This window comes from Citrus clementina, unplaced genomic scaffold, assembly GCF_000493195.1.
Source record: "Citrus clementina cultivar Clemenules unplaced genomic scaffold, Citrus_clementina_v1.0 scaffold_7, whole genome shotgun sequence".
Taxonomy (NCBI): domain Eukaryota; kingdom Viridiplantae; phylum Streptophyta; class Magnoliopsida; order Sapindales; family Rutaceae; genus Citrus; species Citrus x clementina.
The window spans coordinates 6,261,153-6,276,850 of NW_006262075.1; the positions used below are offsets into that span (position 1 = coordinate 6,261,153).

The 15,698-nt window shown below is 35.7% G+C and overlaps 4 protein-coding genes across 11 annotated transcripts in view; all 4 read right to left on the minus strand.

Moving 5' to 3' along the window:
• Window positions 1–274: 274 nt before the first annotated feature.
• Window positions 275–2,097, minus strand: LOC18037415 (dof zinc finger protein DOF3.1). The gene has a single exon (XM_006426414.2). The coding sequence runs from the start codon at window positions 1,360–1,362 to the stop codon at window positions 610–612; it is 753 nt and encodes a 250-aa protein (XP_006426477.1). The 5' UTR covers window positions 1,363–2,097; the 3' UTR covers window positions 275–609.
• Window positions 2,098–7,681: 5,584 nt separating this feature from the next.
• Window positions 7,682–8,207, minus strand: LOC18037423. Its single transcript, XM_006426415.2, has 2 exons — window positions 8,018–8,207; window positions 7,682–7,895 (listed from the first exon to the last, which is right to left on the minus strand). The coding sequence occupies exons 1-2, from the start codon at window positions 8,197–8,199 to the stop codon at window positions 7,682–7,684; spliced, it is 396 nt and encodes a 131-aa protein (XP_006426478.1). The 5' UTR covers window positions 8,200–8,207.
• Window positions 8,208–9,810: 1,603 nt separating this feature from the next.
• Window positions 9,811–10,584, minus strand: LOC18037766 (NADH-quinone oxidoreductase subunit B 2). The gene is made up of 2 exons (XM_006426416.2): window positions 10,174–10,584; window positions 9,811–10,045 (listed from the first exon to the last, which is right to left on the minus strand). The coding sequence occupies exons 1-2, from the start codon at window positions 10,578–10,580 to the stop codon at window positions 9,811–9,813; spliced, it is 642 nt and encodes a 213-aa protein (XP_006426479.1). The 5' UTR covers window positions 10,581–10,584.
• A 1,041-nt stretch (window positions 10,585–11,625) lies between these two features.
• Window positions 11,626–15,698, minus strand: part of LOC18037767 (serine/threonine protein phosphatase 2A 55 kDa regulatory subunit B beta isoform) — an 8,822-nt gene continuing 4,749 nt past the window's right edge. For 3 of the 8 annotated variants that reach the window (XM_024180343.1, XM_024180342.1, XM_024180346.1), the window contains exons 6-14: window positions 15,377–15,468; window positions 14,850–14,968; window positions 14,274–14,397; window positions 13,949–14,072; window positions 13,314–13,382; window positions 13,133–13,224; window positions 12,968–13,045; window positions 12,819–12,886; window positions 11,721–12,705 (exon numbers count right to left, since the gene is read on the minus strand). In XM_024180343.1, coding sequence (XP_024036111.1) covers window positions 12,557–12,705; window positions 12,819–12,886; window positions 12,968–13,045; window positions 13,133–13,224; window positions 13,314–13,382; window positions 13,949–14,072; window positions 14,274–14,397; window positions 14,850–14,968; window positions 15,377–15,468 — 915 coding nt within the window. In that variant the 3' untranslated portion in view covers window positions 11,721–12,556. Of the gene's footprint in view, window positions 11,689–11,720; window positions 12,726–12,818; window positions 12,887–12,967; window positions 13,046–13,132; window positions 13,225–13,313; window positions 13,383–13,948; window positions 14,073–14,273; window positions 14,398–14,849; window positions 14,969–15,376; window positions 15,469–15,698 lie in introns of those variants that run through there. The other 5 variants (XM_024180345.1, XM_006426418.2, XR_002904596.1 and 2 more) reach the window with 4 other exon arrangements.

Consider the following 15,698-nt stretch of genomic DNA (forward strand, 5'->3'; position numbering starts at 1 on the left):
AAAGAGTAAACTAAGGCAAACTAATAATGTAACATTATCCCAATTAATTTGCACAAAACAAAATAAAGCTTTATATAATATAATATAATATATTCATTTTGTTAAGCACAAATAGTAAGGATAAAGAAGAATGTTAAGTCCCAGAGAAAGCAAACAGCAATTGTTTTTAACACAATCAAATGAAAACTAAATTGATGGTCATTAAAGCGTAAAGACATAAGTCATATCTTAATCTTCCACACTCAAAATAAACATTAAAAAATAAGAAAAATAATTCATAAATACCATTTTTCTCCTTTAATTTGGCTAGATAAAACACATAAACAAACCAACCCCACTCAAAAATAGATAAAGGAAGCAACATTACCTATACATACATAATTATATATATAAAAGCTAGTGTTGTGGCCTTGTGGTATGCAATGTCACCTTCTAATATAGCAAAATAGCATCGTCGTCGTCCTCGTCGTCGTCGTCATCAAATGCTACAAAAATATGCTCCTTTGTTCACCATTTCACCACCTTAGTATCCTAATTATCATAAGTAATCACCATGCTTAACACCATTGATCGAACCCCATTAACTCAAATTAAGATTAAAGAATATCTTTACTGGAAATTAGAACTCGGGGTGTAAATAGCAAGATCAGGCCACCCATTACTCCCACCACTCCAACAACTTGAATCATTATTACCACTTTGCATAAAACTCTCACCACCATTATTGTTACCCTGATTTTGTGACCCGGAACCCCGAACCGAAATCAAATCCAAACTCTGATCGGAACCAAAATTCTCCCCAAAACCACCCATTTGGACCATTTTAAAACCCGACCCATTTGGAGTAATCCCATCCAAAACACTTCCAAGCCCACCATTAGAGGCCAGCAGTGAACTAAAGCTCCCTGTGATGTCCAGCATCTTATGATCCTGATCCAATGGCAACCCGTATAACCTTCTCGGGTCGTGCTCCGTCCCAGACTCTCGGGCCACTGCACCGGGCAAAGTCACGGCAGGTTCCTGTGAACTAGTACTAGTAGTTGCTGCGGCCTGTAACATTGATTGTGTGTTGGCTGTTTCTTGAGATTTCCGGGTCGGGTTGGACCGGGAAGGATCTGGGTCAGGCTTCTGGCGCTTCTTGGTGTTACTTTTACGGGTACCACCACCGATGGGAATGTTTCTAAGGGCACCCCCTCTGGTCCAGTACCGTCTGCAGTTCTTGCAAAAGTGGCGAGGCTGAGAGAGATTGTAGTTGTTGTAGTAGCAGAATTTGGTGTTTGTTGACTCACAGCGGGGGCATTTCAGCTGCTCCGATTCCGGAAAATGGGGCTTCATCGGATTAAATGTTGCTGGATCCTGCATTCTCTTGAAGACCAAAAGATTAGATTTTGATTTGTGTTTGTTGATGGTTTGGTGAAGCGGGCTGGCTTTAGTTTGAGGATTTGGTTAGCTCTTGACAATTTTCCAGGAAAATTGGACTTGTAATGAGAAAGTGAGGTAAAGATCTGAAGTTGGGAGGTTAGTGAAAATTGGATAAAAAGCTTTTAGCCAGTGAAGTGGCAAAAAGGCTGAAAAGAGACTTAAAAGAAGACAAAAGAACAAGATATTTTTTCAGAAACAAACATTAGTTTCCATAGAAATGAAAAAGATCATCAAAAGCTCCTAAAGTTTCTAACTTTCAAGCTCTACCATAAACTCCAAATTCCATGTCCCTAAAACAGGGCAAAAGAACCCAAAAAGAAAAAGCAAAAGCTTCAAGTTGTTCCACACAACTACACTTAGAAACTCAACTTTCCAATTGGGTTTTTGATTTTATGTAAACGGGGAAAAAAAATTAGAATTCAGAGACTGAAGATCAAAGATTTAGGAAGTAGATGAGAAGAAGACGATCCAATCCGTGTGTGCGAACGCGTAAGAGTGACCATAAGACTTCAAATAAAAGGGAAGCAGAGAACACATAACAGTAGAGAACAGCGCCGCTGCTATTCCTCTCTTCACTCACACAAGTAGATTTTATTTTCGGTCGGCTAGCTGAGCTTCTTCTGGATTGACCCACAAAACCTCCCACTTATCTTATAATTAATTACAAAGAAGTCACTTTTTATTAAAATAATTATTATTAATAGCAACAGCAATGATTCTGATGCTTAACTCCTTTTTTAAGCATGGCCAGACGTCAATAGTTTCGATTATTTTATAATCGAAAAGAAAGAACAAACGTCAACCACCATAATGCTAGTGTTTTCATTAGTTTATTAGTGGGTATGATTAGCCATAAAGCATTAATTTATCAGCTTCTTATTTAAAAAAAGAAAATAAAAACAATTTTTTTTTAAAAAAAATAAGTGAAAATTGACTAACACGATTAATGCATAACGTTATACCACGATTAATGGAGTCGTTAATCGAGCATTAAATATAATTTATTCTAAAGAAAACATAGTGTATTATGATTGTTACTCAGAGCAAAAAAATTAAAAATAAATATATAAGGTTACAAAGTCATAAGCCGGCTGGTTTGTTTTTAAAATTTATTAATAAAAAAAAGTGTTAACAATTCTTATATTATATAACCCAACAAAATACTATTTTAAGGTATTGATATATCTACAGCAATCACCTGACTAATTAACAACACGCCACCTGAGCTTGCAGCCCAATGATGAACCATTGCCCTTAAAGTCAAATATGACTATAAGGGCAATGGCTCGAGTCCCCACAGCCTCAAACTCCCTCAATTAAGCATAATTATGTTGAGATTATTTATAACATCTTTCTCCTTTACGAAATGCGAATAAAGTAGAAACATCCCTCTCCCGTGAGGAGTATTTGACTGGGCATGTACTTCATAGAATAAAAATGTAATAATATAAGTCACATGTATATATCTGATTGTAAATATCAGTGCAATGATCTGTTGTTATTTATAAATATCTCAGTATAATACAATAACATAATGTTTAATCAGTTTAAAAAAAAATTAATTAACAACACCAATGACATGTTATATTTTTCATTTACACTCTTTTTGTTTATCTTTTTTTTTTGTTCACTCCCATAATAATTATTATTATTATGGACAAGGCCTCAACAGCCAGGCTTGCAGTTTTTGTGTGAATTATTAAGCTTCTAATGACAATCATTAAGCCCCAGAGCCAGCCGAAAACCACTATCAGCCGAAGCGGCCAAGTGTGTGAGCCTACGACTACGAGACAAAAGCTTGCGTGAAAGGAAAGCAAGATATCCCAGTGAGCGCATCATTCGAAAATCAGCAGCAAATCACAGCCGTCCATATGTTAAGAGAATTAACACCACAGCCGTCCAAGTGCTTGGACGCGTGTAGGAATTTTTGCGTTAAGCTGCCGTCACCCAATAGCCAATGTCACCGGCAACACGTGGCGGAACCCCACGAGTGGTACGAGCACTAGATGGAAAAGCTCCCCTGACAGATTAACTTATGTAACTGAACGTGAAAGCTATGGATTATAGCATACGCGGATCGTAATTGGCTGTCATTTATTGGTCTGTCTTTTTTTTTTTTTTTTGGCCTTTTTTGTCTCTTTTTTATATATTTTTTTACGATCATTTAATCACATTGTAACACTTTGATTGCTTAGGTTGTAAAAGTTTGAAGTGAATTGTGGATAAGACTTGACGTTCAAGAAAATGCAAGCAAGCAATGGCTTATACTTTTGATTGTTAGTTATGGATTGAAATCTAACAACGTATTCAATAATTCCCCAAAATAATAATAATAATAATAATAACAACTGTTGATGCTGGAATCCGATCGTCTTATGTCTGACCAGGCTGACTCACTAACGGTTATGTTAACTTTGACTGGATCACTGCACTCCTGAGGCTTTCCCTAATTGTACAAGCCAAATGACTTAAATCAACCTCCTTCTTCTCCCTTCATAACCTGCTCTCATAGAAACAAATCAGGGGCGTCGGTGTTTTTTCGGCGAAAATCCTTCGATATTTAAGTCAGTACGTGGAGTTTTGAAAAAACGTTGTATTTTTAGATTGGTGCAAATTAAAAACTATTGAATGAAAGAAAAGTGTTTTAGAAGTTAAATTTTATAATCAAATTGGCAGAGTTTTCCCCATCTTTTTTGTGTCTCCTTTTCTTTATATTTTTTCCGAGATTTTATAGGCAGTCATCACATATCTCTAGAACATTTCCCACATCCATCATACTCGGGTGATCAAGGGTCCTTACGGATCTCAACAATCAAATATGGGCAAATGTGGGGTGTCGTGTTTTTCCCAGCGGTTTGCAGCATGGCGAAATTATCGTATTGACATGAGATCGTGCCCTCTTTCTGAATGACAGGTTTCTTGTTGGTACTTGTCTATGGTCGGTTATCAAGTGAACCACATAGAATACTTTCACCAGGAATCTGCTCATAACCTTTAGCCGAGGAGGTTCGTCCTCAGCTAGAAAATGGGGACATGCCCAGCTGGTGCTCTTTTAATACCCAAACAACAACAACAACAACAACAACAAAATATGAAAAAAAGAACTAATTTTAAAACTATATAATATTAGTGTTATACAAGAAAGTTTTGAAATTATGAAAAACCAATCAACTCGATCCAATTTATGCTAATAAAGGATTTAAAATTAAGAGTAAATTCTCGTTTAATTTATTTATTTTACATTCATTATTCATTTAGTTTCTATATTAAAAAAAAATGTACCTCAATATGCCCCTACTATTATATATGACTATATGTTACACTTCTAACCTTGTTTTTTCTTTGATTTTATAATAATAACCTTGCAATGATATTATTGGATGTTAATAAAAAAATTAATAATTTATCAAATTAATCTTAAAAGTAACATAAACATTTACACAAATCTTTATATTATTATTTTACTTTTAGGATTAATTTAGTACATTAATTATTAAGATCGTCGTAAAGATATTAAACATTACTTTAAGTTGAATCATATTAATTTATTTATAAATCATTATTAGTAAGGCTATTGTATAGATACAAAAAAACTAGTTATTCCACACCGATCTTTATTGGTTAATTCATTAACAAATAATCATTGGTTGATTTACTAATTAAATTATTTTTATAGATAAATTAATTAATGTCAATAATATTGTTGGAAGGATATTATTGTAAAATGAAAGAAAAAGTAAGAGTAATAATGTAACATATTTAACTGTATTGATGTTTTGAGATACTTTTTTAAAATATAAGGCAGATACCTAAACTAAAATTTAAAGACTAAATAAGTATTTATCCTTAAATTGATTAGATGCATTATACATCATGAGTCGAAATTGGTATGATTGGTATATAACAGTATGGTATTCGTTCGCTATCATTTACCATATTACTATAATTGTTTATGATATAGTATGTCAAAATTGACCTAATAACTTTACAAATTCATCGTCCAAGTTTGACACTAAGTGTATTTTACAACAAAATAGAGTAATACACAATACTCGTCCGATATTTCCAGCTATTTGTGGATCTTTGAGTTTCCTCCTCCGTTGCATGATTGCATCGTTAGGATGGTATTTGTTGTACATATCGGATGTAGTGTACTAGTACTTATTCACAACATCATAGATAGATGCATTGATAGAAGTTGAAAAACTTTGATATGCATCATGTTATCTATTTGTTGCTAAGCTATTTATGGATTTCCCAGTAACATTTATTGGTTGATTGATTATTCATGCCTGTTGACTGATCGCTGGTATTTATTGAAGATTTAATGACAAGAAATTCCTCCATGGCTGCTTGTTGACAAAAGACAAAAAGATCCCATCAGTTGATTATACTAGATTACTAATGACTAAACAAAACCAAAAAAAAAAAAAATTGGTGGCAAAGAGAACAGAAAGTCTTTAAAATATGTAGTAAATAAATAAATTAGTATCGAATTTCCCTTTTTATTATATTCGTGTTTTAGATTTAACAAATATAATGAGGAGGAAAAAGAAGAGGCAATTGTATATTGATTGATTGATTGGTATGAGCACGGGAGGAAATGATGGAACGTGGGTCCAAAGTGTCCAATCAAAACGAAAAGCTTTGGCCAGCTCCAACCATTGATTGAGGTGTGCCATTGTGAGATGATGGTGTGATGAACGGTGATGATGGTGTTGATCAAAATGTTCATGAACCCCGGTAGCAGTACCAGGCAGGTGTCTTATCCATGTCTTTGCCGCGTGCAACACGGCTCAGATGGCGTGCTTCTTGTTGCCCATCCGCGTGCATACAGAATATATGCCCTAGTCTTTATCCGGATTCACCGCTGCAGTTGATTGATTTTTTCACCGTGTGTTCAAGATTTCACGTTCATCTTGTGCAAATGTTGTGTTATCAGAAAGAGAGTTTTGCTCAGTACCAAAAATGCAGAAGAACAAACAGTTCAATGACTGATTTTTTTTATGTATGGTTTGATTTTGTGGGGTAGATTTAAAAGACTTCAAAGTATGCGATTTGTATATAAATATGACATATATTATACAATTTGTGTGATTTTTACCATCTACTTGGGATAAAATCTATCATTTCTCATTTCTTGTGTGTGTACAAAATGAATAATTTATCATTGCATTGGTTATTTGCTATAGATATATGGACGCGTAAGAGCGAGCAGTAATATCTAACAAGTCGAGGCTTGTGTCGGTCATATAGAACACCAACACGTAGAAAAAGGGCTGAAGAAACCACTCCATGATTTAACATCAGTAAAATGCTACCACCAATTCCCTGTATGTTCTTAATTTTGAGTTCTAGTTATCAAGTAGAACGTTCTTAAGTATGAAATAAAAACTCTAACTATTAAGTAATTAAAACTTGATAAAATATTTGATAAACATGAGTTAGAAATTTAGGTAGATTTTAATTTAAAGTTACGTTGAAAAATTCTAATATTTAATTTATTAAAGTTTATCAACAATCAGGTCAATCAACTTTATTTCATTGGTCTCGAATTTAAATTCTGAAGAAGATAGGAGGTACATGTATTAATTTAAGCTTTGTTCACCCTTCCACTTTTTAAATAAAAATAACAATTAAAATTTTAAAAATAAATGAGTGCATATATGAGATGAAACTGAATCTTTACATCCCTTGTAGGGTTGACATGCATGCATGGAAGCATTACAAAATCAAGATGTGATTCGGCTTGAAATGCTACATTTATGCATATACAATGAACCAGTTTCACTTCCCAGGAGCCAAAAGAAAATGAAGAGGGGGAATCTAATTAGATAAAGGTCCTAATATTCTTTCACTAGAGCTGGCTTCATGTGCGACATTGATACATATTAAATTATATTCCTCCATTCTATATTCTCATTTAATTATTTCAACCGTCAAATTGATTCGCTTACAGGTTCGATTCTTTACAAAAAGGGGGAAAAAATTGCTTATAAGTCAACCCATTCACATATCATCAACGGTTATGTGTATTTGTCAACAGTACATGTTCATTAAACTAAGTTTGTTTTAGGCAAATTCGAGGACAAAAGAATAGGTTATTTTGGGAAACATCGATCACTACAAATTATTAAAAAAAGAGAGAGAGAGAGAGAGAGAGAGAAAAAACACTTGTCAATGACCAAAGCACTTACGCCAAGTGCTTTTTGAGAGATCAAAGAGACAAAAGAGTAGTAGTTTTATTTGAGTTGTAACACTAGGTTAAGTATAGGAAGTAGAGTAAAACATGGTAACCTGTAATTGTGAAGCCTCTTCCAATAATCTCACCACCACAGAACCATGCAAAGCACTCAACTCCAAACAAAGCAGCAAGGCCAGCATTATCCAAGTTCATCTCCAGCTCCCTGTTCTTCAAGAACTGCTTAAGACCATCCAGTTCCTTCCAGAATGCATCGACGCGATTCGGGATACTATTAAATAGTTAATTAGCAACAAGTTACTTGATTAATTAATCAGCAACAATCCGCATTTTGTAAGATGATGATATTTTATAAATAAAAATTAAATACGTCCGAGAGACTAATTAATTAACCTTGCAAGACGAGTATGAAACAATTGTTTGGCTAGGAATTGGCAAGTCTCTATGTTGGGTGGATCTTTGATATGTTGCTTGTTGTCCTCTAACAATTGCTTGATATAAGCACTTCCATTCTTGATCAAAAATTCTGATGCTTGAGATGCCTTTGATTGCAACTGAGGCAACTTTGAATCCATGGTTTTGATGATAAATTACACCAAGAAATAAATTTCAGTATTTAAACTTCAGAATACTAAAGATTGATCATCAGCGATGAGTGAAGATTTTGAGTTGGTGGTAAAATTAAGGAGATAATCAGATTGTTCAAGAGTAAATTTCATACCTTGTTTAAATACTCCTTCAAAATTTAATATAGATAATGATCAAGGGTGTATCAGCCTTCTTTTATGGCAGTTGCAGAGTGAAGATGAGTCCACTTGCAACCAACTTTCCAATAATTTAGAAAGGACTTTTGACCTAGTTGTACTTTCCAATTTTACAACAGGATTGACCGGTGGTGCATGGTTAATTAATTTCTGTATGGTATCAAAATTACAATATGGAGGTATATACTCTATACACATATATAAATATATACACACACGAAGCAAAGTCACATTACAAAGAAATACATATATTGTTTGAGGGAAATACATCGAGGAGACCAGACGTGATGAGCAGGTGTTTGGTGGTGGAGTTCTGCGAGCAGGAATATTCTCCTCGTCCACGAATATGCCATTCGCGAGGCCGAATTCCTGTTAGAGGCATAAGGCATTCCTGCTAAGGGTTGAGGCGAGGAGACCCGGTCAACGGCAGTTGGCAAGACGTGCCTTCCTATCCGAGAATCAAGGCACGAGGTCCATCTCCATTTGCCCACAATGACGACAATGGGGCATCCACATCCGAGAGTGGGGAGAATAACGGGCGTAAACTACGAAAGGTCGGGACTCAGAGGAAGCCTATAAAAAGGTAGCCAACAAAGGTAAAAGGGTTAGATTTTTTGCTATTTGAACTAAGAAAAGAGAGAACTCGAGGGTCTGAGACTAGTGAAAAGCCATAAGATCCGTGGCAAGCGTTCCCAGAACCTTCATATCTGACTTGAGCGTCGGAGGGTTTATGCCGGGAAAACAACCGACGTGCTCTGACCTGATTCTGTGGACGCAGGGACACTTAGAGAAGAAAGCGTACAAGGAGAGATCCTGATCGAGGGGAGGTTGATCGAGCAGACATCCTGGTCGTTGGAAGGCGTAACCAGAATCTCGCATCAACATATATCATAACTTTTCGGCGTGCATATTCTCAATTAAACAAAATGAAAATGCTACTATCAAATAAAAAATATAATTTTTAATAAATTTTAATACACTAGCAAATAAAAAATCCAATCTCAAATATATTAAAATTTATTTTTGTTTATATATTGGTGTATAATTCTTTATACATTAAGTAATTTTCTAATCCGAAATCTTAAAGTATGGAAAAAATCTGAAAAAACTTTAAAACCGTGGGTTTAAGAGGTTTAAAACTTGAAACGCTAAAATCACTTGATTTATATATTTTCTCGGACTTTTTCAAACTTTTCTGCACTTTAAAATTCTGAATTGAAACATTTCTCTTTCTCTCTATATAGAATAAAAGAATACTTCATGAAAAATTTTATACATATATTTAAAATTTTTAAATTTTAAAGTGCGAAAAAATTTTATAAAAAAAACTTTAAAATTCTGTGGTTTTAAAGTGTTAATTTCGTGATACTTTTTAAAAATTTTCAGACTTTCTCGTACTTTAAAATTTTGAACCAGAAATATTCACTTGGTCCACCAATGAAGAAAATCCCTGCGTCTGTTGATTTTCTTCTGCAGCTGGAGGATTCCATATAGTAAGGCCTCGGCTGTGGGCGGACAGCCGGGAACGTATATATCGACGGGAACAATTCTATCGCAGCCTCGAACAACCGAGTAGGAGTAGTGATAATAGCCACCTCCATTAGCACGGCTCCCCATTGATATCACCCAGCGCGGTTCAGGCATTTGATCATAAACCCTGCAAGAAAAAACAAAAAATGCATGCATGCACGTATAATTACATGTTGAAGTCGAACACTAGATTTCATTTAATAATTAAATTAATACTGTACGGACGGATGACGTGATAGGATTATAGACACCTACTTTCTAAGTGCAGGGGCCATTTTGTTTGTGAGGTTGCCTGCAACAATCATTACATCACTCTGCCGGGGGCTGGGCCTGAAAATGATTCCGAAACGGTCCAAGTCATACCTAGCAGCACCCGTGTGCATCATCTCAACAGCACAGCACGCCAGACCGAAGGTCATGGGCCACAGGGAGCGGCGACGGACCCAGTTCAAGAGATTATCCACCTTCGATATCACGTATTCCGAAGCCTTTGACAGGCCCACTGGGCCGAATGTTGCCCGAGGTTGAGGTGAAGATGAAGGTGAAGGCGAAGGTGAATATGAAGAGGAAGAGAAGCAGCGTGTTGAGTGGAGAAGAGTTGGTCTTGGGGTTGCGGGTGAGGTGAGAGCCAGACGTGACGCTGTTCTGGACACAACAGCCATTGTGTTTTGCCTCTCTCTCTGTGTTTGTGTGTGTAAACTGTAAAATAATATTAATGCATACAAGTAGTAAGGGGAGCCTTTTTAAGTGCAAATAGAAACAGATAAGAGAATAGAAAGGTGTAGAATAGAATATAGTCGAATTATCGAGAAAGGGAAGGGAAGAGAAGAGTAAAGAAGTGCGTTCCATATTCTTTTTTAATTTTTCATTTTCTATAAGCAAAAAAGAGTGATTTTGGGCTTCATTAATTTTAAACGTGAAAAAGAATTTTTACAAAATATTTTAGTTATACGTGTTTTTAAAAAGTTAGTTTATTTTTCAATATAACAATGAAAAGTTTCGTAATGAATTTTCTTTTTCTTTTTCTTTTTGTTTTTCTTAAAGAAAAAGAATTGTCTTTGAAGTTCTGAATCTATGATTGAAGCTCTCATCCGGGAACCGATGAACTTCCCGAACCCGAATTCTTGATTAGTACCATCAACGGCAGACGCCCCCTTATTGTTACTCGCTAAATACTTGCACAATGGGCGGGAGGACCATTTTTTAATTATTTCTTGTTGGGCAGTCAAAGTTTACAATTTTAAAAATTAAGTTTATTTATCAAAAAAAAAGAAAAAAAAAAACAATTAACGCCGCGAGGATAAGGTTAATAGAGATCCAAGTGTCAAAGACCAGTAAAGGACAGATGTTGTTGTCACACTAAAAGCTACTGACTCGTTCACAAGTAGGAGGATGATAACTCGTCTGGTAAAATTATTTGTATCATAATATATAGTTCACGGGTTAAGCACTTAAGCTTAACTGCTTAAGCGAATTTCTACTTCAATGGGTTCAGTTTGTCGTAAGCTTTTATTTCATACTTGGAACTTCGCTTGCACAAACAGAGCCTTCTAGTCGGTCTAGAAAAAAAGTTAAAACGAGGCATCGTCAATTGCAGGTAAGGTTGAATATTCGCACACGCGGCAGGTTTCGCATCAACTCAAAGCAAGCATAAAAAGAAGAAACCTCCAGGCTGAAAACAGCCGTGGTTTCCAAGCAAGCAAAATAAAGATGTCAACATCATTTCATTTCCTTACTATAAGCAGAAGAAAGGCAAGCATAAGCACGGGGCTGCAAAAGGTCAAAAAAAAAAAAAAACAAAGATTAAAAAACAACATTACAAGAGTACAAGCCATTCTACAGTCAATTTTTTTTTTTTTTGGGGCAACTGTTAACCGCCAAAAGAGAAAAAGGAAGAAACAAGAAAAGCAAACAGGGAACCAATTATCTTAATCCTAACGGCAAACACCGGCCGTCCCACCAAAACTTGTAGCTAGGCAATTTGGAGTCAGAAGCAGTCACTTGGCGAACCTAGTGACAAAGAATCAATAAAAAGAGCTACATTTATCTTTAGAACTAGAGGGGTGATGTTCCAAACATCGACTAAAGAATCAATGAAAAAATGATGCAGTGCAAGTCTCAACAGCTCCTTCCCACTAAGATTGGAGTAAAAGAGAGTGGGGGCAAAAAACAAAAACTACATTTACCTTAAACCTAGCGGCAAATATTGAACATCCTTTAGTTTTTTTCTTGTTGTAGGAGAGCTACAATCATATTTCCTTCTTGACTTTGACCCGACACAATTTTAAAACACAACCGCATCTTCTACTTTTACCAGAAGATACGCAAAACAGAAAAATGAAAAAAAAAAAAAAAGGAATTTTTGGGGGCATGGGAAGAGAAGGGGAAAAGGGGGAGAAAAAAAAGAAGAGAGAATCAAGCTGCCCACCCGGGAACAAAATCAGGTAGCTTCCTCATGGATTCTACAGCCATTTCGTGACCTCCATACCATATATCATGTGCAAAGGATTGATAGGGCACTTGGTAGTGTGAAATTGACGTAGCTCCAATTCACAGGTTGGTGAGAAAGGGGAAGAAGCCTTTTCCGTCAGCAACCTACAGAAAGTAACAAAGCAAATACAATCTTCTTGCACCATCTTTATGCATAATACATGTACAAGCTGTTTGCAGCAGCACAAGCAATTGAGTTCTCGGTTGGGTGCCATGCTAGGTGCAGCAACTTTGTCGTGAAATCAAAAGAATTTCCATTTGTATCAACTCCAGGCACATCCGATCCTGCTACAGATTCTCCAATCCAGAAAATAGTTCTTTTTAGTGTAACAAAGAACATGGTTAAGAGAGAGTTCGGTACACAAGAAACTATCAAAATTTAAAAGCAAGAAAGCAAGGAAAGCACCCACCTCGTCTGACAACACGTGTTATGCTGCTAAGGGATCTGGAAGGCCTTGAAGGGGTTTGAACTTGTCTCCTGGAATGGCATATTGAAGTTTATATCCAGCAACGAGATTACATAACTCATTTGCCATTTTTGTTGATTACTCATAATTACCTCATTGGGTTTTTGCTGGCTTCCAAAGTTGTGGCCTCAGTGCTTCCTGGGGCACAGCCGAACACACGGAATAGATTGCTGGGACAACATATGAAAGAAATATTTAGTTGCATTCCAGAAGTTTTCAGTGACAATATGACAATGAACAAGTGAACATAAACAGACCTGTAAGAACCTGTAGCCACCCGCAATCCGTCACCACTTAAGCAACACTCAAATTTATCAAAGATTGAATCATTTTCATATAAATCACACAGCTGCATATAAGGTAAGAAAAGTTATAGCAGGCATATGCACAAAGTAAAAGGAAAGCTGGCTTGGATTTCTTCAATGATAGAAACCTCACCTTAGGTCTCAAGTATTCATGAACCTGGAAGGTTGCAACAGGGCCTGAATCCATGTTAATATCCCACAACTGACAACGAAGCAACAGACTCATGTCAGACCCAGGATAAAAGTTTTATGTTCCCAACAAAACCTGACAAGGATGTATATCCAAAGAGCCACTCCAAAAATGATGCTAAAACTAGTGTTGATTCTACTTTTATTTATTCATTTATTTTTTAAGAATAGGATTCAAAGTTGTAAAACAAAAGTACAAAAGAATAAATATGACTACTATGTAAATGCACACCACCCACATATAAAATTTTCTCTTTTTAATTACCATGCTTTGGGAACAGAAAAACTTCAGAGACCTATCTTCTCATTTCTGTAAAGCCAAAAATTCTATTATATACTCTTTATGCAATGTATTTGACAATGCCCTCCCACATATTTCATGTTGTCAGTTAGTGAAAAAAAAAATTACAGGAATATAAATATATAATTCTTTCAGTGACCACTTGAAGCCATACAACATCATTTGCATGCTTAATTAGAAGACCCAAACCCCAGGAAGTACTCTGTCGAATCCAAGAGAATACATATTTAGCAGATATGCAATTGCAAATTTATTTGCCATTATGAATGACAAGTAACCTTAAGAGTCATGTAATCACGACTAAGTATATGTCTTCCATCCTTTGCAAACTTAATATCTGAAATAGATGCAATTATTTCTGTGAAGAATGATCTAGAACCAGGGGCCTCCTGTTCCTCAAACCTGTATAAAGAGGAAATTATCAGTCAGTAAATAGAGGGTATTAAAAGTAACTTCCCCTCACATCAAATGACATAACAAAACCAACGCATTTTCTCTTTTTTTTTTTCCGCATGCATCTATGTCTGAACCTATATGTAAAATCCCTATTTTTCCTCTGTTCCAAAGGACTTCATTAGAACACAAGCAAACTGGAATACTTACAATATAGCATGAGAATCACACAAAGCTGATTGCCTCAAGTCAATAAGGCGTATTGAGCCCTTTGAGCTGCTATATGCTAACATATTACAGTGAGTAGGGTGAAATTCTGCCGAAGTTATCACCTCTGTAAGAAGAATAATGTATGGTTAAAGGCTTAAGAAAGAAAAAGATTATACATAAAACAAACAAACTATAGAAGCAACCAAACAGATAGGGAAGTTAGTAGAAAGCTGTTTTGATATTTTTAAAAAGCAGGTCCAATTATACAAAAACCAGGTTGGCTAGTACAATGAAAATCACAGTAACTAGGTTACGCAGAAATCAGCGTGATCAATTGAGTCCCCAACACAACTCTCTTATAATCATCAAACGAAGAAATGGGTCAAATAAGTTCACAGGAAGGAAGGTAGTAGATAAACTATCCAAAAACATGCTTGGAGGAATAATAAACTTCAACACGAAACCAAGCACCAGATAGCATACTTCATCTAACCCCAAATTATCTAGGACTGGAAAAATGAACCAGAAACAGAGAAGTTCTAATATAACCAAAGGCCAATAAAATTTAGAGTGTACCAGTTAGATCCTCCATGTTTGCAGGCTTCACATCAACAATGTTAAAACTTTGATTGCTAATTTCCAAGTTCCAAAGATTAATTCGCAGATCGTCAGCCGATATAAATGTTTCACCGTCACTGCAGAGCACGAGAGAGGGGATCAGTGAAAAAAAAAATCACACAATGAGAAAGATGCAGACATCACAAAGCACATATTTAACTCTTTTCCTTCCCTCAATTCAAACATAGAAAATCCACTAATTAATATCCAACAATGCTGATGTAAAATAGTTTTTTTTTAACTTCAAGATATGTATTGGGATTGAAATTGGGGACTAGTATGGACCATACAATCTTTGCTAATCAGGAAACCTGAGGAATATAATTTGCCACATAGAAGTCCCCAAAGGGATTTAAACCTCTGACCTCTTGGTTGGAATCCAAGAGCACAATACAACCCCTCTCTTGAATAAGAAAAACAAAGTATAAAACATTTAGACTCGAAAATTGATAAAATAAAAATTCTGTATAAGGAAATACAATTACCTATTGTTAGAAATAGAATTGATATGATAATCGTGTGCATGAGCATATACCCTTCGACATCTAGCCACTAGGCTAGTCTCGTTGGACGTTACCTAGATGAAAGATTAAGTATTAGTGGAGGATAACATCAGACAAGCAATCCACCAGATCAAACAACACTAATGATATCCAAAAACAAATGCCTTTATTTTTGCCCCCCTCCTCCATCTAAAGAGAATTAGAAGAGGTACCAACTACCAAGGACTCAAATATCCAAGTCCAAGTGGTTTAAGTTAACCCCTCACAGAAGCGCCCCCCCCCCCCCCCCCCCACAACAATACTT

Bases quoted from the DNA above. Each gene is read 5' to 3' on its own strand.
- LOC18037415 (XM_006426414.2), bottom strand. From the start codon at position 1,362: ATGCAGGATCCAGCAACATTTAATCCGATGAAGCCCCATTTTCCGGAA.
- LOC18037766 (XM_006426416.2), bottom strand. From the start codon at position 10,580: ATGGCTGTTGTGTCCAGAACAGCGTCACGTCTGGCTCTCACCTCACCC. The intron at 10,046-10,173 runs GTAGGTGTCTAT...TTTTTCTTGCAG, and splicing joins ATGGCCCCTGCACTTAGAAA to GGTTTATGATCAAATGCCTG.
- LOC18037423 (XM_006426415.2), bottom strand. From the start codon at position 8,199: ATGGATTCAAAGTTGCCTCAGTTGCAATCAAAGGCATCTCAAGCATCA. The intron at 7,896-8,017 runs GTTAATTAATTA...ACTATTTAATAG, and splicing joins TTTCATACTCGTCTTGCAAG to TATCCCGAATCGCGTCGATG.